At 39.9% G+C, this 24451-nt stretch overlaps 1 protein-coding gene across 1 annotated transcript in view; it reads left to right on the plus strand.

The window, feature by feature from the left end:
* The window catches only part of UNC5D (unc-5 netrin receptor D), a 188401-nt gene extending 166025 nt beyond the window's left edge, over positions 1 to 22376 (plus strand). The window contains exons 15-17 of the mRNA XM_019545910.1: positions 4570 to 4734; positions 8331 to 8509; positions 13971 to 22376. Coding sequence (XP_019401455.1) covers positions 4570 to 4734; positions 8331 to 8509; positions 13971 to 14175 — 549 coding nt within the window. The 3' untranslated portion in view covers positions 14176 to 22376. The remainder of the gene's footprint in view (positions 1 to 4569; positions 4735 to 8330; positions 8510 to 13970) is intronic.
* The last annotated feature ends 2075 nt before the right edge of the window (positions 22377 to 24451 follow it).

A 24451-nucleotide genomic window follows, 5' to 3' on the forward strand; every position in this document is an offset into this window, starting at 1 on the left:
TAAAAAGGGAACAAAATGCATTTTATAGCTACCCTACGAAGAATTAACATCATTTAAATGGCCCGTGTACCCAGTAGTGGACCTCAGCACTGTAAATGCATCATAAATGTATTTGTTTAACTATGAGGCTTGCTGCAAAGCCAATATATCTCAATGAAGAATTCAATCCCTTTTACCTTTCTGCAGCAGATGTATTTGTTTAAACAGACTTAGTGATGGATAACTCTGCTGTTCATTGAGCAGTGCATTTGGATACCCTATACTGAGCACACACTACAAATATGTAAAGTTTCAGTGCTCATGAAATTCCACCATTGAGCACTGACCTAGTTTCTTGTATGGACATAGGAGAGAGAATGGAATCAACTATATAAAGTTGGACTGGATGCTGAATAAGAAAAATAGGTGGCAGGGAACAAATATAGCACTGGCCAAAGTAAGACTATGGAGGTGACCCAACAAGGTTGGGTTTTTTGCCCCTGAATCTACCTTCCTTGAGTCCGTGCGAGTTTGGTAAATATTATTTCTGCATAGTTTTTACTTCTTTGGGGCACTATCTCCTGTGCCAGATCCAAGTCTCCAGTGCATGTAGAGTGCTGAGAATGACTCAGAGGCCCAAAGACATTTTGTATGTGGTTCAGCACTTTTCCTAATACTGCGTAAAGCTTCTATGAATAAATATATTGTTTATGGTATATTAAACCTAGGTATCTTTGTACTCTGTTGGCAAGCAATATTCTGGAGTTTTCCATCCAAATTGAACTGCAGGGTGCTGTTAAAACAAGTCCTGATAGCCATGCAAATTTCTCCATATTAATCTTTACGGGTTGTAAGGGCCTCACTTTACTGGATCTAATGTGAATGGCACAGTCCAAAGTAACTATTAAATTTATTGCTGGGAGATAAAAAAAATCAGATGAGGGAATCATAACCCATAGAGTAGTGTTTAAGTAACGCCAAGTGCTGTGTCTGCTTTAAGAAGGGTACGGCATGGGATAGATAGAACTAGCTCCATGCAGTAGGTTTACACGTGGCAATCGCGTAACCAATGCTTGTGGCATCGGCAGCAGTGCAGGGTTAAACAACAGTTTCTGCAAAACTTCTACCATTAAAGTGGATTTGACAGGATGATGATATTGAAGCTGAATAAATATTTGCATTTTATAATTGAGTGTAATTTGAATGACTTGGGAGACTGAGAAATAATAATTATTGTTTTTAATAGGAACTACAGCACAATTTACACTAGCTTCATATTTCCTGCTCAGTGAAACATGGTCTGTGAGTCTGTGATGAATCTCTAAACTCACTTTGACAGCTCAGATTTAGGCCTGATGCAAAAAGAAAAAAGAAAAAAAGGACCCATTTCCATCTGGTACAATATGTTCCCGAATCCCACGACCCACTTCTATTGGAGTGGTCCCATCCAATTTTAGCTCCCTTTTTATTTACCCATCTCCAGCCCCAAAGCCAAAGTGAACTCTAGGTGGCTCTTTTATATGGTACAATGATGAATTTTGCCAGAACATTAAAATCTTCTTGTAGCTGTGACCCAACATGTGCAAGGAGCCGGGAGAGGCACTACGGTTGTTTCCTGCTGTACCTATGGGAGAAAGGCTGTTGGAAAGGTATTCCTTATAGCGCCTTGGGCTCTAAAACAACAGCTGCTTCTGGTTCAAAACAGCCTGAAGTTTTGACAACTTTCTTGGAAGACTGCACAGTACACTGGTTTCACCTGATTTTGTGGTAGAGGTAGTAGGAAATGAGATGCAAGCAGGTGTATTTAGCTGTTGGTATTTGATCATGTGCTGCTTCTTGGTAGAAAGGGAGTCTGGGTTTTGCAGTAAGCCAGATGCTGAACCTATATGTAGAGAGCAGGCTTTTTTATCATTGTTCCCTTGATTTTTGGCTTAGGATTTTTACAAAGCAAGGGGGTCAATCCTCAAAAACAACCTGCAGCAGGTAGAGGTTGCTTTTCTCTGTAATATACAATGTGTGTGCAGTTTCCAAGAAAGGTTACAAGAAACTATAAAAGCCTGCAAAGAAGAATTTTTCCAGCTATTGAGTTGGTCTAATCAAAGGGATCAGATTTGCCCAAAGATCCTTGTCTGCCTGTGTCCTTAGACCAACACAGCTACAACATATACTGCTGTAGGTGTGTGCACTCACACTTAGCAGCAACAGCAGGTGCCAAAAGGTTGGGTTCTCTCCCACCACTTTCACAAGTTGAAGGGGGAACCCCTCAGAAGGAGCGTGGATGTCAGAGCAGGAAGAGATGGCTAGTTGGCTACAGCTAGGGTAAGAAGAAAGACAGGCAGCTTTGTTGAGTCAAAGCATCTGTTTTCCCCAGTGTTTTCTGTCTTGGAGGATCCAGTGCCTGTCTTTAGCTAGGAAATGATTTACATTCCCTCCATCTGCTAGGAGCCTAATTATAATGGGGAATCAAACTGAAAGCATTTCCGGAATACTTTAAACACTCATAACTTCACAATATTTTATCTTCTCTTATTATTTTTCACATCATTCTTCTCAGACTGGTGTGATCCCTTCCTCACCTTTCCCAGAATAAAAGCAAAGGTGATTACTTGGGAAAAATCTAATTACAGTTGCTGCTTTCCTAATATTTAAAAATGTTTGGGTTTTGGTTTTTTTTTTTGGTATCAGCTTCAGTATTTTGCTACTCAGGATTTAAACACAGCACTTGTAATTACTACTTGGTGTGTCATTTTGAATAACCCCTGGGAATCTTGAGAAGATGCAAAGGTAGCTCCATTTTAGCAGTGGATGAAAAGATAACTCTGTATCAGCCTGATCTGCTTCCTGTTTTGCTAACCCCAGTGGAAAAGAGCTGTAGAGGCATAAAATGTCACTTTCTAACTAATGTCACAGTGGGGGGCACAGGTTGCACTACCGCAGTAAATGTGCTCAGCCCTATAGGGCATTAGCCACACAAAGAGGACTGACTAGAAAGAAGGGAAGAGAACTCATGTATTCCAATGAACTAAAGGTTTAAAAGTCACACTTGTAAAGTGCAGGGTTTAATGATATCTAATCAGTTGTTTTAATAATTTATTTAGACTCCAACAGCACATTAGATTTTTTATAAGCATATATAATACCTACCAATGTGATTATAGCCACTTATAACACACGTTACTTATGCCTATAACATGCTTAATGTATCAGCACATCATTTAAAATGTAGCTGTAATATAAACTGTAAATGAATTAAATCTATGAGTGTCACAGTTTTTATGTTTTCCTTCTAGGACCAGAACCCCCATGCCTCTCAAATCATCTCTGTCTTCAAATATTTATCAAGTTAAAATTTAGAGAGAGATGAGAAATGTATCTTTACAACTAATAGTTTAAACTTTAATTTGACACACAGCTCTCTTTTTTTCTCTTAGCATCATGTCTTGTTGCAGACAGCATTAAAAAGCTCCAAACAGAGGGGTGAATTAGGGAGGAGAGTTACTACCAAAATACTAGTTTGGCATTTTTGTCTGCCTGTTTTTTTATTTGGCAGTTTGGTGCAATGTTAAAGTACTTTGAAAATAGTGGACAGCACATTGGTTGAAGTATATGGCTACAAGACAACTGTGTAGACTAACACCATCAAGGTGGAAACATGTCAAATATTGGACTGATAGTAAAATAACAATGTATCCCACTCCTTAAATGTCATGGGAAAGGAAGCTAATTGAACTGTGTTTTTAGAGGAATCTTAACAAAAAGGTTTAGCTACCCCTTATTGGATATATGGTTTTACTACTCCCATGACTCCACGCCTCCACCAGAAATCAAGGTCACCAGAGATGCCAGAAGTCTGTTGCTGGTGGATTACAGTAATGACTGTAGTTATGTGCAGATAGCGTACATCCAAATTGGGTTCAGCCCTTAGGTTGGTCACTGCAGAAGGTAAGGAGTTGTATCAGGTGGTCCAAAATAAGAAGAAAAGGACACCTGATTGGATCCATTCCCCTAACAGTGAGGTGAGTGCTGTACGGTTTTCTCCAGGGAAGCAGCAGAAACCTGAAGAACTCAAGAGACTTCAATCTGGACCGAATAAAAAGCTGTTGCATGTACTATAGGATCAAACCTGCATTAACTTCTTAAGGGATCCCTTTTTCATTGCCAATCTGTGAGATTGATAGCACTCTTAAGGGCTAGAGATGAACAGGTATTAGGAATTCTGGACCCTATGTCAGGGCAGGGGAATAAACACATTTCTATGCTTGGAAATACATTTATTTGGATTTTTTACATTTCATTTTAGCTGCAATGCTCTCTCGTCATCTGTGTTACTGAATGAAATTTAATCTTGTGGTAATTTTAACGTCCCAGCGTTATCAATTGGAATTGACATTAATTAGTTTTGTGCTACTCGATGTTCACAGAGACATTATTACAAAAGCAATTCCAGAGGAACCATGGAAGTAACTATTATTGTTATTCTTCTCTGGTTTTGTAGTTGTGTCACAGCTTCTCTCTCCATTTCTCTCTTCCGCTCCCAACCCTTCCCCTCCAATGCCCTTTTTTTGTTTCCGGGACATGCTTCTTATACAGGAGATCCCTTTCACTCGTGTGTGGTGCAGTAACCAGCAGCCACTGCACTGTGCCTTTTCGCTGGAGCGTTATACTCCTACAACCACGCAGCTGTCCTGCAAGATCTGTGTTCGACAAGTCAAGGGCCATGAGCAGATCCTACAGATCCAGACATCTATTATAGAGGTAGCTGGCTCTCTCTCATCTTTCTCTATTCCCAGCTCTGTCATTAAGTAGCTGTGTAAACAACTCCAGGTCAGTGTACTCTGTGTAAAACCAAGCCCTTTGCTTCTGAAACCAGTTTTAACCCCTTGCAGGGTTGTAGCAGATATCCAGAGTTCAACAGGACGCCTTTCCTGGGGGAGGAAACGACTATGTGCAAACGCCGTACCAGTTAGATTAAGTAACTTCCACTATTTACACAGAAATGCCACTCAAAGAGCAGAGGTGGTCAAACAGTATGCATATACTCCTTCATTCAGGAGGCTTAGTTCCCAGGGAAGAAACTCCATCTTCAAAAAAAACGAGTCTAATCAGAAACCAAGGCAAAGAGCAAGCTTTTCTGCTGCTTGCATAGATCTCTCTGCTAGAGCCTTTAATAGTAACACTATTACCACCATATGGTATGTTATTGCAAGACTGAACATTTGCTTACACGTTAAAGAGCTTTAAAAGTGCCACCCAATGATGCCTGGCATGACAGTAAGAACTTCTTCCTACCTTTCACAGAGTGAAGTGAGACCTGCTCTATTAACATTAGGAAAGCACAGTGTCCTTGCTTTGCACATGAGGTGTGAAGGGATGGATTATTCTAACCACTAAACTATTCTTCCTCCCTTCTCAACCTCCTTTTAAGTCCAGCTGTAGAAGATGATTACAAGTAGGAAGGTCTGTAGGGTGCTCCCTGTGGACAGACCTTCCTCTCTACAAAGGATTTAGTTGCAGATCTGGAACATTAATCTGACTTGATACTGGATACAGTTCTGGGTTTTCCTCTGGCATCCAAGATGTTCAGAGCAGCATGTTAAGAAACAACAGTATTCTAAAGATGCTCAATACAAGCATAATATTTAGTTGCTCATGCTTTATTTGCATTAGTTACCGTAATCTTTAAAAGCTTATTTGTGACTGAGATGGAGAAGATTGAGAGGGAAACATGCAGAAACAAGTCACTATTTTCTCACCTATAGAAAAACTAACATAGTCTGTTATGACAAGTTACTTTGTAAATGGGTCAGGACAGAGCCTGTCTCTGACTGTGTCTGTACTGAAGAATAGGGTCCTGATACTGTAATGGAAATAAGAAGCGTTTTCCATGACCTCTGCGTGTGATTTTCATATCTTCCTTATGCAACTTCTAGGACTTTTGTTCTGGTCATATTTCCTTTCCTCCCCACCCATGCAAGACTCAGTCCATTACCAGGGAAAGCCATTCAGGTTTAATAATCTAATAAATATTTTTGATCATCCCTTTCCATGTATTACATTTTTTTATGTCCAATATATTAAAAAAACCTCAGAGTCTCACATGCCTGTGCCATAATTTCTTGCAGACTTCTGTCATCATTTTTTCTCAGTTAAATTTTGCCGCTGAGGTTGAGTTTTTTTTTGAAGAGAGGCCTGTCCACAAACCCCTGGTGCATGTTACAATTCTCTTTTCAAACAGATTCACTAATATGGAAGGTTTTCTTATCCTATCTCAAAAATTGATGGAAGGATGAGGATAATTTGACCGTAAAAAGAGAAGAAAAAAATAGGCTGAATACTTGAACTTCTCATTGCTTTACAATTCCCACAGCTAACCAGGTTGCACTGGCTTATCTCACATGTGCAGGGTATGAAAATCTACTGTTCTTCTGCATATTTAATTTAAACAATCAGACAACGTGATGTATCTACAGAATTCCTATTACTTTGCATGAATGCCTTTTGGGATGTGCCATAAATGTTATATGAAGAGACCAGTAGCATCATTACTATTTAATATTTATGCTGCACAGCACTGAGTGGAGCCCCAGTCCAGAAAGGTTCCTTGTTACAAAGGCACGTACAGGACAAAATCTCACATCCACAAAGGGACTTAGGTGCCTCAGGTCTTTAAAAGTTAAAACGTAAGGATCTTAGCCATCTTTTGAGATCAGTCACAGCTCAGTAGGTTATTTTGATCTATGTTTTGGATTTAGGTACCTGAGTCCTGTATATAAAAAAAATTACCAAGAGTTCCTGCCCTGTAGGGTTAACATATGAACAAAGAAGCCACACCATTTTGACTCGTTCTTTTAAATCAGCACTCTTTATAAATACATTTAAGTATCCCTCGACCATGCTTTTGTGGTTTTACAAATAAAAAGGCTGATTTATTTTTTCATTGGTACTACAAACACTAGTTGGGATCTCAGACGCAAACCCCGTTCTTTCTGCCTTCAATCAATCTCATTGCTAGTGATCACAACTCAACCTGCACTCAGAACAAACTGCATGAGAGAAGCAGAGCAGACAACTGCTCATTCCCCATAGCTGCCCTGGCTCCTTCAAGGTTAAATCTGAGTGCAAAAGCCTGTGTGAAGCATGAACAAATAGTACCCTTCCCCTCGGTGCTAAGTCTCCCCTGTATTGACTGAGACAAATCCCACAGTCCTTGCTTCTTGGGGCATTTTCCTGAATTTTGAATACTCCGTGTCAAGCTAGTCTTGGCAACTGAGTTACCCAAGATATGTGGCCTTTTGTTTTCTATGTGCTGGCCAGAAACATATCACTATTTGATAAATTAGTTAAAAAATGCAATTTAGCAAACAGTTTGCTTGCAAATTGTTGGTATTCATTCGATTCGCGACCAACACATTTATTAGATAGCATTCTAAGCTATTGTTTCTGCTTCCTTAGGTGAACCTTTCCATGCAGAAACTCTGTATATTACAGAGTTTATTACACCGCATTAGAAAACTGATTAACTGAAACCTAGCTACTCAGGTGGTGGTTTAAATACCTCTGCGTCCTACCATAGTACCCTATGGTAGTATCCTCGAAGTTCAGGGTAAAGTGTAGGAGCTCTAAGTACATGAAAAAATCTCTGTTCTCAGGCATTGACATATACCCTTAGTTGTACTCGTTCATGAGTAGTGAATATGGAGAAAATGGACTAGCAAGCACTTTTAATTTCAGTGAACTCCTTTAAGTTTGGCAGCTTACAGTGGATCAAAGTGTCCCACTGTGTTTATGGTATAGTAAAGGGAGTTTCTGTTTCTCAACAGTGCTGAAAATACTAGCTTATACCAAGGAGTTAAGTTAGAGGATATATCCAGTGCGGAAAAAGCTTGGCAATAACAAGAGCGTGCACCAACTGCTGAAACTTCCTTAGCCTGACGAAGGGTTTTTGAACCTGAAAGCTTGCTTAATAACTGTTTTCCAACTATTTAAGTTGGTCTAATAAAAGATATCAGATTCACCCAAATAACCTTGTCTGCCTGTGTCCTTAGACCAATATGGCTACAATCTACACCCTGGCAATAGCTTAGTGACTTGAAGCTTAGCACTGGGAGACCAGGGGTCAGCATTGCATCCTGACGGTTTTCCTGGGTGATGAAGGCCAATGAGTAGTTTTATCTTCCCTGTATGTAAAATGGGCTAATAGCTCTTTCCTACCTCCCAGGACTGCTGCCAGGGTAAATATAGTGAAAAGAGCTAGGTGCTTAGTTGCTATGATAATGGAGGTAACAACAGTACCTTTGGCAACCAGAAAGCTGACTTACCTACTAATTGTTTTGTTTTTGTATTATGCACAGAATGAAAGAGAAACTATCACCTTTTTTGCACATGATGACAGCAACTTCCCTGCACAGACTGGTCCAAAGGCCTTCAAAATCCCATACTCCATTAGACAGAGAATATGTGCAACATTTGACACACCCAATGCCAAAGGCAAAGACTGGCAGATGTTAGCACAGAAAAACAGCATCAACAGGTAATGGAAGGCAATTCTAAAACGCAATATTTGCATATGCAATAGGAATAATTTGTTGCTAGCATAGGTTTTTTGTTGCTGTTATTGTTGTTTGCTGATATTAAATATGTTTGAATAATAATTATCATACTTACACTTAAGGGAAAACACTGCAGTTCATATATCTTTTTTATGTGATTAAAACAGCAGCTGAATGGAGAGCATCTCAGATTTAGGCTTTATTAGGCCACTGTAACATGAACCAAAGCTTGTGACACAAAACAGATTAGCGGGCAAAGCAGTGAACTGCGACTTAAAGAGATTTGGGTTCAGATACAGGCTCTGCGACATGTGGCTATGGGCAGATCACTTAATCCATGCTTTGAACATTCATTTATAGGAGAACGGATGGTAATTTCCTTCCTCGCTGGGGCATAGTGAAGCAGTCGGAAACCACACTGAACAGGGTGCTCACTCAAACACTCTATACACTCATCCCTCTCTTCCCATTCTTTGTGGTCGGGGAAAGCTAATAACTGTGTAACATCCGACACCGAGGCAATTCATTTGTGGAGACATTTGCAGGGTCTTGGCAGAATTTTTTTTTAACAGGAACAAAATCTTAGATGGAAACTGCCTCACAATCCCCCTTCTGAACAACCCTGAGTATGGAATTACAGCCAAAAGGCCAGCAGGCAGAGGACAAAGCCTAAACTCTGTGTTGGGATGCTGAGGGTAATCCCCTTTGTTCCCCTGTGCTAATGTCTCATCCCTGCATCTGGTTTAAGCTTGCATTCCAGATAAGCTTTCATTTCCCCATTTACAAGGACGCTTGCATTTCAGCACCTGTTTGCATTTAAGCCGCCCCTGCTTTGAAAATGCCTCCCTAGACCTTTCCACTGAGAATTTGCTTGCAGGTAAAGTGAAGTGCTTTTACCTTGTTTTGGAACTGGTTGTTTCTCATGTTTCCTTTGTTATGGAACACAGGTTTTTTCACTCAATGCCAGTCTCTTACGAAAGAGTCCCTCTGTTTGGAAAGAAAGGATGAATGGGAAGAGTAGGCATGCCTTCATTTGCTTTAGACAATACACAGGGACAGTATGCTAGTGACCACTCTGACCATCACTTTAGTTCTTCTCTCTTGAATAGGGGATATGGCAAATATGAGCTTAGCCCACTTAGAGCTAACAGAAAGATTTGCTATTTCTGTTGTTTATTGAAATAAAACAATGTCTATGAAACTATGTTGCTTCATTCACCAGCGGTGGTAGAGATGCTGTTTGTAGAAGAGTTAAAATGTAAATAGGAATTTCAGGATCAACTGAGTCGATATAATAATAATAAAAACCTTTCAAGTACTAATACACTAATTTCTTTGGTTTTCAAAATGCTAACCTTCCTCTAAGAAGGCAGATACAGCCACACCATGGACTGTAGCTTGTGCTATCCTTATATTTTCTCCCAGCTGTTTATTTAGGGATGAATACAGGGATAAATTCCCTCTTAACATTCCCTTCAGGTTTAGCCCTGAACGATATTACTTTGACAAAGGCACTGTCAACTTGTGAAACCTGATAAAACTGAACCATCGTGCACTTAGAGAAGGAAGAAGGGCTCATCATAAACTAGGATTCATTAAGTTCTTAGGGACTGCAGAACAGTATTTACCAAAGCCCATGCTATACCAGTAGGATTTATGTTAAACTAAGCCAGCCTGTTGCAGAATTTTCTTTAGAAGTGAAGTGAGCGTGTGTTTGTTTTACCTGAGGCTGCCTTGTAGTACTTTGGATTCCACTGACACATCGGCTTTTGGATGAAACTCTGACAAATAAAACAAGTTAAGTGCATTTTTGTCTTCCCAGTTACTTGCTGTTGGTATGACTGGAGTCTCACCTTTATTTCACATTTAAACCACTGTATGGAGGGTTGATTTTGGTCACGTAAGTGACTCCCATTCAATGAGACAATTACGATGATAGGAAAACATTAATATTTTTATTGAAAATGGTTCAGTTCCCCACTTGGTATTACTGTACTCTTCCAGGAGGCACAGTTTTTGTAATGAGGTTACCTTATTTATTATAGACAATTTGACTTGTTAAGTGCAGAAATATATGAGAAAAGCTCCAAGAGTATATTCTTTTACCTGTTTTCATAAAGGTAGGATAGTCTTCTGTGAGTTCTATATTATGGAGGTATTTAAAAATATTGCATTTTTAGGTGCAGGGGACTACATGGTGGGGAACAATTAAGCCCTGCTATAGGTGGCAGATGCCCCAAGATGTCTCATGGAAGGAATAGACAAGATGTGTAAAAACAATTCTTTTTCTACCAACGAAGGTAAAATCAAGTAAGGAGTGCTTGTTGATTTAAAAAAAAAATACATCTCAGGCACAACTAGCTGCCTGTTAACATTACTCAGCCACCTTATGCTCAAAGAATGGGCATTTACACTGCTTCCAGTTTGAACAGAAGGTGAGATCTCATCTTGGAATAAATAATGCTGCTTTACAGAGAGGTGGCATGTGTCTTTCCAAGCACTCTGGATACGTTTTATTATGAATGGGATAAAGTGTAAAAGATACTGGCGGCAAATTGGAATTGGACACTGTGCGTTTGGAATAGCTTACATCCTGCTGTCTGTTTATAAATGATCCCAAACAGGAGATATAGTTCTAGAACAAATAAATACAGGTGGCTTACCACTTGGCTTTACCCCATTCTTTCTTTTTTTCTTTCTTCCTTTTTTTTTTTTTTACATCCATAATAAAAATCAAACAATGAGAAGAGAGAAGAGAGTCTGCTGTCAGCATGGTTGGCAGACAGAAACTAGCGTTCACATAAGCTGTAGCAAATATTCCAAACCATAATACCAATATCAGACTAGTATGTCAACAAACATGAAGGCATGGGTCAACTGGCCACTACTTTCTGATCACATTCACAAAACTACACTTGTGAAGATAACATCATGCAAAGTTTTGCAACGCAGTGAGCAAAATATATTCTAGTCCCAATCCTAATAATTAAGCAGTTGAGCTGCACTGTGCAATTTTACAGAAGACCTTGTCTTACACTGCCTGTGAAACACAACCACATTCCTTAAACGCTCGCTCACAAAGATATAAACTCTGACTAATATGGATACACCTGCAACCTATCTAGGTGAAGTACAAACTGCAGTGGTGGGAGACAACTGTAGAAGAGGCAAGATAGGACATTACATGCACGCCATTATTGTGTACCACCATTGCTTTATTGTCCACAAAACTATTTTAATAGTATAAAAGTTTTTAAAAGAAATTCAGATTCCGACTGTCATGTGTTACCCATGTAGCCCATTGGCTTCAGGGAAACTCCTCATTGAGCAAGGTACTACTCTGTCTATCCAAAACAGAGAGCCAGGCAGTTCATCCTGTGACTCTGCACTTTGCAATGCACTAAACAATTCAGGGCTTAAATTCTATTTCACCGCAGAGGCTGTCTGTATTAGAATACAATATCTGTACATGATTCACTATTTGCATCTAACTTTCTGCCACCTAAAGGTGCCAAACACGGTACAAAAAATAGCCGAGCCTGTGAAAAAAAGTAGGTATATATGCCTGTTTTAATAACCTGGGAGTAGCAGCAAGAAGGTGTTTGGTATCAAACATTTTTTTTTCAAGTTTGCTTTAGCTGTGACTTGAGGGCACATTGCTCAGGAACAACTGCTATGAATTCAATATACTGGTAAGCTGCTTTAAAAGCCTCTAGATCAAAACAAAAGCAACCCTGAAAGAAAAATAAAGAGTGCCGACATGGTTTGCTGATTTACAGTGCAACACGGCATGCAACTTGAGGGCACTTATCTTGAAATTGCAATCTCAGGGTAAACCCTGCCCTTGATGACACGAGACTTTTCTAGTATGTGTGGGTTAACTTGTGCAAAGTGGCCCAATGTGTGTTGATTTGGTTTGGGGTTAGATTTTTTTCTGCTGGGCTTTCATCAGTAAATATTGGTCTGAGCACAAGACTTACTAGTAACCTTGGGCAGGAATTATGTGAAATAGGTCTCTTGATAATTGCCTAAAAGGGTCTTGTCCCTGCAGACTTCAGCTGGCAAAACTTCATTTTGGTCTGCAATGGCAGAGGAAGGCCTTCGTGGCACCAAAAATATACAGCAACTAGAATGTAAGGGGCTTGTTGCACTCAAATGTTGGTGGTAGCCTGAGTTTGTAGCAGTCACATCTTCTTAAGGCTAAAACCCTTGTCTGACTATCCCACACCTGGAGGACTAAAACTTGGGCAGCTCATTCGTGGGCAGCGGCCACACGTTAATGGTACATGAGCTCGGTAACATGGATCAGAGCTAAACCTGCCCTGGGGTGGCATAATTTTCACCTGCCTAAAGGGTACTTATAACTAGTTTCAGGTGATAATGTGTAGACAATCCCGGGGGTAAGAGTACCACAGTGCTGCCTAAAATTAACAAAGCTCTAAGCCTTTTAATTTAAGGGAGCTGCACGATGGCTTCATCAGATGAACGGATGCTGCATTACAAAGAAACCAATGTCAAAGGTATCTAAAGCTACTGTCTAACCAAATGTTCCAGGAGTACTTGGAATAAGTGCTGCAGTTATAATTTAGACATTTTCAGTGTCAGTAAACAGCATTAGCTGTTTCTCACTTCTCTTTGCTGTTCTGCAATTCAATCACTTTCTTTCCTGCACTCACATATATATGTATATATAGTGCATATTACACAAAGTTTATGCATGTGTGTTCGCATGCAATAGATTTATTTGTATCATTATATCCAGGCAAATATACAAGTAGTTGCATCAAACAGGCATTGTGGCAGACGGAAAGGATAACATGAATTTATTAACCAAGTTGTTCTGCCAGGTCTCTTGCAAATAATATTCTGCAAAATTCCATAAATCAGATATATGCATTTTTTAATCAAATCAAAATGCGTAAGTAAAAAAAGATGTAAAAATATATGATACTTGTAGTTCAACACCACAGGTACCAGTTAGAAGTCAATTTTCTCTCATCTAACATGCATCCGCAGATATATATTTAACTTTAACCTATACCCCTTCATAATGTTAATTTGATGCTTAAATTATATGAGTGGCTGTGACAAGGTCTTATTTAAATTACTGTCCACAAATCCTTGTTCATCCTACCTCTTTAAAAATGAACCCCAGTGTCACCTGAAGGTTAGTCTCAACAATACGCTCCCATGCAGTACCACTTTCATTCCTCCAAGTCCTGTTTTTCCTGAAGGTTTTAGAGAAATGAAGTTACACTGCAAAGAAAATTGGCATTTTGAGGAGCAGCTGGCTGGCTACTTTAATGTCCGTGAAGTCTGCTTTCTTGTCTGAAATGCATCTGTAGCAGCAGGGATGATGGACAGAAGGTCAGTTTCACATTCATGGTAATAATCATGTAAAGACCTTTCTAATCCTTTTGTTTTACCTTTCCTCCCTTTTAGGAATCTCTCTTACTTTGCTACACAAAGTAGTCCATCTGCTGTCATTTTGGACCTCTGGGAAGCCCGACATCAGCATGATGGTGACCTTGACTCCCTAGCCTGTGCTCTGGAAGAGATAGGAAGGACGCACTCCAAAATCTCAAACATTACAGAAACTCAGATCGAGGAATCCGACTTCAACTACAGTAGACAAAATGGACTTTAGCCATTTCTTTTCCACTCAAGAACCAATGGCCAACTTTGACTTTTATATTAGGGAGTTTCTCCTTGCAGGGAGGAAATAAGGGTTTTCTGCACATTGCATATAAGGAATCAGATCTTCATTTCCACTATACAAGTTTTAGCTGGAGGAGCAGAAGAAGCCCCAGTATAACACCACCCAAGAAAATGTCAAGCTTCTCCATGATGCCGTTGTCTTCTCAGAATTAACACTTACGGTTTGTGTGTAGAAAACAAACCTTGCTTTTCTACAATTCCTAGGAGGCAATAGGATAAGGAAGCTACAAACTCTGAAGGTAAATATCATGAAATAACTTATTTAGGGAATAATAATGCAAACCAGAGACACAAAGGTGGCACTGACAATTATGCTAAATAAATAATGTACTAAATATTCAGAGCCGCTTGAGTCTCTGGGTTTCAAGGTTTGACCACCTGGGCTTAGAGTCTCCAGTGCCCTGCACCTTGTTAATTTTCCATGGTGCAGAGGTGGATTTACAACACTATCCTGACAATTTGATAGCTTTATGCATTCACTTTGATAGAAACTAATTGCAGGACAGCAGAGAATCTGGACTATGGTATTCAGCCATTCAGGGAACTGAAGCCTCTACCATTTCCCTGGCTACTCTGTTGGGAAAAACACCCCAAACATTCCTTTCAGAAACTGTTATGCTTTTTTTTTTTTTTTTTAATGTGCAATGTTATTGCAAATTTTCAGTTTTATGCCACCTTGAAGTAGCACTTTTATAACAACCAAATACAGTATTGATAACTGCCAGTCCTGCTGTAGCCATTTTTCACCCTGTTTGGGGGCTGACCTACAAAGTTAAAGCAATCATCAAAACAGCTTAATTTTGGCACCAGTTCAGACAGAAATAATCAACACTGCTGAGCTTGGCTTTGTTTTAATCAGACGCTGCACAGTCTTGGGGGCATACCCAGAAATTGGTACAGTTACATCCTGGAGGTTCTCTCAAATGGTGGCAGCTCCACATTTGGAGCTGAATTTGAACCCAGTATGTTTCATCTGGTGACAGACATTTGATATCTGCCAACAGCTAACTAATCCAGATAAGAAACCTTTCTGACTTCCCACCTGCCCCTGTTCAAAATTAACTGGAACTTCAATCAATCACAAAAGCTGATCCTGTCGGAGGTGTTCTCCAGGCAGTGGTAGTGAACCAGATCTAAACAGAGTTTCAACTCATCGAGGCTAAGTGTCAGTTAACTATGACACCAGATTAGTAGCTTTGGTGATGTGGGCAACACACACCCTAAAAATAATCTGAAGCTATTTCTTCATACAGGAGTCCAGGTGCTGATATAGAATTTAATGACTCTTGTCAGTGCAGTGATTTGGCAGGTAACTCTGTCTCACTGATCTCCGAATCCAACATTTTGGGCTCGGCCATCTAAAATAAGCATGTTGACCAGCCCACTGCTACACACAGGCCCGGCATATTTCTTGCATTCAGTATTTCACACAACACTTTGTGACAAGTTTCCAAAAGAACAAATAAAAAGGTACCTTCCTACTTCCAGTTGAAATGGCATTGGTTCTAAGCCTATTTTATACCTGGACAAAATACCAGCCTTCTCTGCAGGAAGAAACAAAGCTGTGACTGTTATCAGTGACCCATAGCTCTTCCTTTTTTTAAAAAAAAATATATATATATTTCTGGGGACTTTGTTTTCTGCTCTTCAGATACCTGTTCTTTACTGAGGCAAGTGTCAGTGAGAAAAAAATGACAATGTGGCACCAATCAAAAACCAATGTGTAGTAAAAGTGCATTGTAGTTGTCTGGGAAACATCCAACAGCAGCTTTTTGGCAGTGAACTTATTCTCTCGTCTTCACTCCTACACAGTTTTATTTTGATAATGGCTTTTTCATATGGCTTAGGTTAGCTAATCAAAACAAGGATTCCTAAGTATACTCTGTATGTGCAGTAATGTGTTCACACCATTGCAGAACTTCTACATGTGTTTCTGCAGTTACCGACTCCAAATATGTTTGATGCACTCAAGGCATATAGGAGTCAGAGGGAGCTGCAGCATAGACCTTGGGGTGTCATTTCCCTGTCCCCCAGGAAAAGTATAAGCTTTACTGTGCAGGGCTCCAACTGTTTCTAAAAGAAGAAACCCCACCCAGAACAACCCAAACCTGCCTACTGAAATTCTGCATGTGGATCAAATTACTCTACTTTCTGTGCAGTGTGTTCAGAAAAAAAAGTTTGTCCCTCATAGGGAATGATAGAGACATCATAAAGAAGGAGCACTATTTGACTTCTTCAAAAAGAGACTGTCCGGAGAAAGTCTTCAGATTAAAGAGATATGGATTGTACCACAATATCAATACTTGATCCTGAGCCCACTGTTAAGTGAATGGGAGTCTTCCCACTGACTTGACGGGGTTTGGAGTATGCATCTGTCAAAGTTAGTTTCTCATAATCAATTATTTGCAGGAAAAGTCATCTCAAAGGCACTGAGCTAGTCTGCCAGAGAGGCTTCAGCATGGGGCCCAAGTTATGACGATATGTTGCTGAACATAGGGTGCACCTGCACGTGTTGCTATTGCAATGTTGTTACTGCACCATGACTTAGTACTTCCTTTTGGAAGTACTAAATCACGTCGCAATCACAGCCCGTGCTGTGCTGTGTGCGCTGCAAATGGCTGTTTTTAGCAGCTACTTCGTCATAGCAGCACACTATAATGGCAGAGCACACAGCTATGGCGAAGTAGCTCCTGGTCATATATAGACCCCTACGGATGCTACGGTGACATAGCATCACATGTAGACATGCCCACAGTGTAGTTTTCTTTTATTTCCTTTCCCAAATTAGTTATTTTGTTGACTGTGACTAGATGTTGCATTTGTCCCAGGAGCAAGCTGTTGTAATTCATTCCAGCACAAGTGTGTTAGGGCTGCGTGCTCTGGCTGGCCACCAAATAGCAAAGGAGCAGCAACACAACTTGGAAGGGTGACGTGTAGAAAAGACTGTGCCCCTGCTGATCTGATCCAGTTGAAACCGCAAATGAGATGCTTATTTACATCCTAAGTCTTTTATATGCCATTTGAATGAAGTACTCTGCCCTTTTCTAAATCTGTGGTTGTTTTGATGCCCTTGTAATACGCAAGCAGGCTGGAAATGCTATATAATGGGCACATCTACATGTCACTCTACAGTGGTGTTGCTATTGTGCCGTGCTTTAGTACTTCCTTTTGTACTTAAGCATGGTGCAGTAACTGCCTGTGCTATGCCATGTGTGCCCCACACAGTTAAATTTTGCCACTGTCACTGTAGGGGCACGCTATATCAGGGAAGTGTGCCGCTACAGCAGTGTAGCTGCCGATCACATGATTGCTATGTCACCACAGCATGTCATACGGTGATGTAGCACATCACTACATTACTGTAGGGCGACATGTAGGTGCACCCAAAAAGACCTTTATCTAACTTCTGCCACCTAGAATAGGCAAACTTACATCAGAGTTAGGGTTAAAATTGCAACCAGGTACCTGGCTTACATACTCCGGTGTAACCCAGTCCAGCAGTGCACAAGAATTACATCACTGTTCTGATCACATAAGAGCTCTCTCATTTCCTTCACACACGCAAATTCCACTTGCCTCCCAAAAAATATTAATCTGATAAATGCAAAATATAAGCACGTGTTTTTATGTAGCTGTGTGCTGGTTGGTTTTGCCAGTTACTTTGGAATAGAAGTGCCAAAGCATGATGCACGCATTTCAGTGCCCTCAATATTTTTTCTTACTCATGCAAAAGGAGGAGGTGAAAGAAATGTCAGCATTTCGACTAAGTCTGGCTTTCCAGTAGCTGTCTTTCCTGGACTAAAATGCCTCACTCAGCAATTATAAAAACCAGCCAAGCAAATACCCAAGCTGACAAATGCAACTGAGAAAGCTGCATTCAAGGGTTATTGTACAAAGGGGTAAAACACCTTTCCTGAAGAGTTAGCTCAGGCTGTTACTTGAGTACTGCCCCCTTTCACCCAAAACCGCCTCATTTGTATTCAGTGGACTTTCAACCCAAGCCAGTTTATGAGCATGCATTTGGCCCAGGGTTCTCCTTTTATGTGATCCAGTTACCCATGCACTTTTTAGTAAGGGTGGAGGGTTATACGCACACGTTCTGACATCCCTGTACTGCCTTCCCACAGTTCCTGCCACATTCAGAAAGACAGGCAAGTTCTCCCACAATTTACTGTCATCCTTTCATTGAGCAGCATGGCTTGCTGCAGCAATGTTTCAAGAGAGATACTTTCAGACGACCTACTAGCACATCTGAGAGAGCGCAACATCGATCAGATTTTGGCAACTCACCGTGGCTCACAGTGTGGCTGTTCACTGTGAAGCTAGGCTAACCCAGGTGCTGCTCCCCAAGCCTGAGTCTGAAGTGAAGATATACCCTTCGTTGCGAAGCTTGCTTTCTTTTGTGCTGGTTTTACAGGATGGTATTAGTAATGCTTTGTGCTTTTCTGAAATTGGCTACTCCCAGCTCTACATCCTTCCCACTTCATGTGCATTACCCTCATTGAAAGAAGTTAAGTGACAGGGATTTTTGTAAAGAAAAGCTCAGCTGACATTTTGATACCTAAATGAAGCAAGGTGGATGCTCAGCTCCCAATAACAATGTCTTTATTTACATCATGTAAATAAGTCACGGGCTGCCTCCTCTTTTCCGTATCAGGAAGCACTTTATTTCCTAATTTATGTGTTTATTTATTTTATGGACAGGCTTATAAGGGTGTGTTGCAATATGGGATTTGCACAGAACAGTAACCTATGTAATTTATATATGCAAATGCCGCGGAGAGCAAAACATGTCAAGTGCTGAGCACTTTTGACATTCTGGACGCTTCAACTTTGATGTCTAAATGTCAGCTGAACACTTTTGAAAATCTGATTGTAGAGGTCTGGTCTGCCCCTTTGAAAATGTCCTGCTAGTGAAGGGGTGGCTAACCGGGAACTTAAAACTCCAGAGGAGCAAGCTGAAGGGAGCAGGCTAAGGGGAAGGTCAGAGTGGAGAATGACTCTTTTGATGTCCAGGACAGATGGAGGATTTTGGGTTGCTCTCTTTGTTTGGTAAGAATTGAACTCCCCGAGGGACTAGTAACAGTGTATAGGACCTGCTTACACCCATCCGTTGGGGCTCCAACATGGACACAAAGGTGAATAGCCAAGAACAGCACTGGAGAATACCAAACTCAGTTGTCCCCCCAGCAGAGTGATGGGCACTAAGAAAAAAGGAGATATTGTACTGCACTTTGACGCTCCACACAGGGAACAGATTCTGCTGTGGTGAAAAATCAGCACTACTCTCCACCACTTGGAGATGCGTCCTGTTATTTTTATTCACACTAAATGCTTTTTCCAGATCTTTCAGCACTGAGAGTCATTTAAGCCTAATAGTTATGCTTTAAAAATGACTTACAATTATGCCCCAAAAATGGTGCACTTCACAGCTTCACCAGACTGCAGCATCATAAAGTTAATTTACAGTTTTTACAACATTGCTTTTGCAGTCTTACTAGTTTACATTAAAATCCTTTAAGCCAAAAGAAAAGGAAGTCCGCTCTGTAGATTTAAATGCAAACTTCATTTACCAGTGCAAGAAATCCCATAAAACTCGGACGTACTCCACCAAAATTTTTATTGGGCTTTTTGTAAGAGATGAAAAGCTATTGACATAGTTGTCTTTAAAGATGGGGAACTATTTTTATTATTTTTATCTGTGACAGCAGCTGTTATCCTTTCTTGTGTCCTGTACACAGTTTTCTTTCAGCAGGTCCTGAGAGAGGGTATTCAGCCCAAATCACTAAAAGAGGCCTCTCTTAGGAATAAAAGCTGTTGACATCACATAAGAAGTCTTTCTCTTCTTGACAGACGATACTTTAGGAAAGTTTTAAAACACGGAATACCTGTTCCATTCTAGATGGTGCTTTCCCACTGCCAAAATGACAGTGTAGGTATAAAATGGAATTAAAGTCTGAGAAATGGTTGTAAGATTTTGCTGCCAATTTGACAATTTTCTTTTTTTAGCCTACTTAAAATAGGTCTATGTTCTGTATGCAAGAAATAAAGGACTACGTTGTCTTGAATGATAATTGAGTATAAAATGGAAATTATCCCAAAGCCCATGACAACTATGCCAGATCTGAAAACGTGTCTTTCTAGACTATTATATTACTTATTTAAGTTATTAATAAGGAATTGCCCCCCACCCCTTTTCTTTTCTTTTTTACACAATAGTAGAGCTGGTCACATTACTCCTTGCAAATTTTCAATCTGCTGTTCCTCAGTACTTACTGGACAATTTTCTTCATAAAATGTTCACTTGAATTATTTCCTACTATTGTGGTATGTAACTGGACAGAGTTGGTCATGTGAAACTGTTTCCACTCTCTGAATGGTGAACTATTTTAATGGAGAAATACGACAAATGGCGCAGAAACACATTTTTTTGGATACATATTCATTAGCTACACTAATACTTGCAAAAACTTTAGGGATTTCCCCAACAAATGCAGTCAATTGAACACTTGGTGTATAACAAATCCATCATCTGCACTGCCAAACTGAATTCAGTGCTTCTGCCTGCAAACATATTTATTATTTTCCAGAATATTCAATCCAGCTCATATTACCAAACTGTCACATAATCAAACCTGATATTAATGGTAGCAACCTTTTTATTTTTTTTTTATCAGTAAGAATAAAACAAATCTTACTTCAAGATTATGGCCAATTCCTAGAGAATACTTTGATATTATGAATCCCAGTGGGCACTATGAAGAGAACTACTGTTGTAGGCAGAGCCACAAAGAAATGAAAGGCTTGTGGTCTCCATATTTGCTGTTCTGTCCAAAAAAAGTCTAGACATTTGACACAATATATTTTTTGTATTAGAGATTAATAGTACAGATTCTAATTGTGTTTCTTGTCTGGGGAGGGCGGGGGGAGGGAGCTGGGTTGTATTGTACTTTTCAAAGCTATTGCAAAAGCTGCTTTAAAATCAGCTGTTCAGCTGTATTGAATAACTGGTTTGTGCTTTACAAGAGAGTCTGCGTGAGCCAGGATTTGATGGGTAGCCTCAATGCCTCGCTGTCACTGGGTAACTAGAGCTGAAGTCACTTGTGAAAATTTAGTTAAGGGATGGGGAGGTTAGATGACCCATCCCTGAATTGTTATGTAGTGTGTTGTGACCAAATGAGACTAGACACTCACCTACTGTAGAACTGTGGTTTTGTTAGCAGCTACTTAGTGTGTCTGCCTCCCGGTGTGATGACCTTGGTTTGGAATGTCCTCCTGCACACGCAGGGAAATGTCATCCCATGTTGCCTGGTATGTATAGGTAGATATATAAAACCTCACTGTCTGATTTCAAAAGGAAATGTGTAGCACAAACTGAAGCTTAGGGTGCTGTGCACCAAGGCTGGTGTGAGTTTTTTCTGACGTGGAGGGGGTTTTGGATGCAAAGATGCAGATGCAACTAGTAATTGCTCCAAAGAGAAACATCGTGTTGTGACAAATCCTCACCCTATATAGCTGGTCAAAAAAAAAAAAACCCAACAAAAAACAGAAAGGATTTGCAGTAGTGTTAAGATCTCCTGTTGTTCTCATTGAAATTTTAATTTTTCCCTCTCTGATCATTTTAAAGAAATGAATTTCTTCAGCCTTTTTTTTTTTATGTTGATGTTGAAATTTTGGAATTTGACAAAAGTTCATCTCGAGTTCCAGTCCCATGAACTCCTTCCAATTGCAAAAACAAACCAAAAAGCAAGTGCTATTACTGGAAGTGCTTAGGTTGAAGTTCTCGGATGCATCAGTAAGACCCAGTTCACGTCCAGAAGACGCACTGAACTCTTTCCCAAGTAAGTACAGAGACTGCCCGCTGGGGATAGGACATACATACTAGAAGATATTGGGCGATAGCAAAGGCTGATACCATGTAATTAGTCACTTGGGAGCTACAGCTGTCATTTCTCTGAGTCAAATTCACCCCTATTGCAACTTCATTGATCTCAATTTACATGACAAATGTGCAATATACATCTTGGGGACAGAAAAGTTTTGTGCCAATCAGTCCTATTTGGATCTCTACCAATATTATGCAGAGCTAGAGCTGGTTGAAAATGAGAACTAGAACAATAATTTGGGGGGGGGGGGGGGGAAAAAACCTCTCACATTTTCTTCTTTTCTTTGTCATGCTTGGAACTTTGACAACTTTTCATTGCTTTTTCAAGCTCTGCAAAATGTTGACCAGCCTTTTAGTTGGAAAGGGAGGAAGAGGAGAAATGTAATGAAAAATGTAGCCAAAAGTTAACATTTAAAAGAAAAAAGATTACCAGTCTTGTATCAGGTTTGAAACATATCCCTCTTCTATCCCTTCTCTTCTGCATTGAGCAGGGTCGGAGAAGAGCTGAGGCTTTTGGCTTGTACTTTCCACAAGCAGCCAGTTCAGCATCTCCTCTGCCCCCCACCTTTTCAGTGGGTTTAGTACTGAAAAAAGAACAAAGGTTTGAATGCTTTCTTTAATATGAAGCTGAAGGAATAAGCAAACAAGCCAGAAAATCATTAAATAAAAGCATGGCCTTGGCTTCATACCACACTTTCTGTGCCTTGTACTATCAATGTAAATTCTGAATGTTGTACAGTAAATACTTGGGAAAGACTCCTTGGAAAAGGCTGCACTGGCTTCTTTTTTCAGCACATGTACATATATAAATATATATACATATATATTTGGTAATGCCAAACAGCTGTGTTATATTGTATTGAAAAAAAAATAATGGACAGTTTGGATGTTTTATGTAGAGTTTGCAAAAATTGTATGGCTATAGCCTTTTGAAGATAAATGTACAGAGGTAAATTACTGCATATCAGTTATTTATGAATAAAGAGTCTTTTATTGACATCTTATATTATCCTATGAGTGGCACATTAATTTTTGTGATAAAACAAGATGATCTGATATGAAGGCTTTGTAATGCTCATGTGATTTTACAATGAGCCTCTTAAAATCTGCAAGAGTTGAGGCTAGGTAAGTGAGTTCCATGGGAGCTGCCTTACAGAAAAATCATTTTTTTCCGCATAAACCAGCTGCAGTCTACATGAATATGACTATGATGGTGGTTTGACCGTGTAGCAAGACTAACTGCATTAAAAAAAACAAGGTTGTCAGTTTACTTTCACTGTAAATTAATTGTGGGCCTTATCCAAAGCCTATTTATGGAAGCAGAACTTCTGTTGTCTTCAAAGGCATTTGGAGCTCTGCCTGAGCTGACACAAATAGGTTTCAACGTAACCTGAGTGCGCCATGTAAGATACCCTGCTTAAAGCTTGTGATGGACTTGTATTATTGAATTACCATAGTATTCAGGAACCTTATTGCTGTATCTGGACTCCTTTGTACTAGGCATTATATAAAAGTAAGTGTTTTGTCCGCAAAGGAATACCTGCCAATACGTAGCTCGCTCTTGTTCTGAATGAGCAAATAAGTGGTGGCTGCTCTTTGAATCCTGAAGCCAAGGCAATGAGTTTAATTCTGTTTACCACAAATATACACATATGCCCAATCAATCATCTTTTGATTTGTAAATGTCTCTGTATTTGGCTTGAGATGGACACCCATTATTCCGATAAAACTTCACCGTAAAAACGATCATATAGTATAATGGAATCATACCCCACCTTCAGAGAAGAGGCAAATATCCACTGAGCAAATTATGGTCAACTCTCATACGCTCAAGTTTAACTGTTTTCAAATGGGAAGCGTGTGGAATAAAATCCTGCATGTCAGGGTGGTTAAATCAACCCCATAATAAAAGCTAGCCCACTGCAAACACGAAGGTCTCTGGTTAAAACCAGGTTGGCATGGGTAAGTGAGATACTCATGTGATAGATAACAAGCAAGGGGTATCTGTATCTTATTTAGACACTTTTATAGGACCAACTAAATAGTTGGGAAAATTGTTCTTTGCAAGCTTTTGGGCACAAACATCAAGCTTGCAAACAACAATTTTTCCAACTATTTAGTTAGTCTAACAAAAGGTATCATCAGGGATGATGCTCAAGGGCATCCAGCACGGTTTCATTAGGGGCAGGTCATGTCAGACCAACCTGATTGCCTTTTATGATCAGGTCACAAAGGCAATGGATGCAGGTGTTGCCGTGGATGTAGTCTTTCTAGACTTCAGCAAGGCCTTTGACACCGTCTCCCACCCCATCCTCATTAA

The sequence above is a fragment of the Crocodylus porosus genome, unplaced genomic scaffold, assembly GCF_001723895.1.
Source record: "Crocodylus porosus isolate Cpor-Errol unplaced genomic scaffold, CroPor_comp1, whole genome shotgun sequence".
Lineage (NCBI taxonomy): Eukaryota > Metazoa > Chordata > Crocodylia > Crocodylidae > Crocodylus > Crocodylus porosus.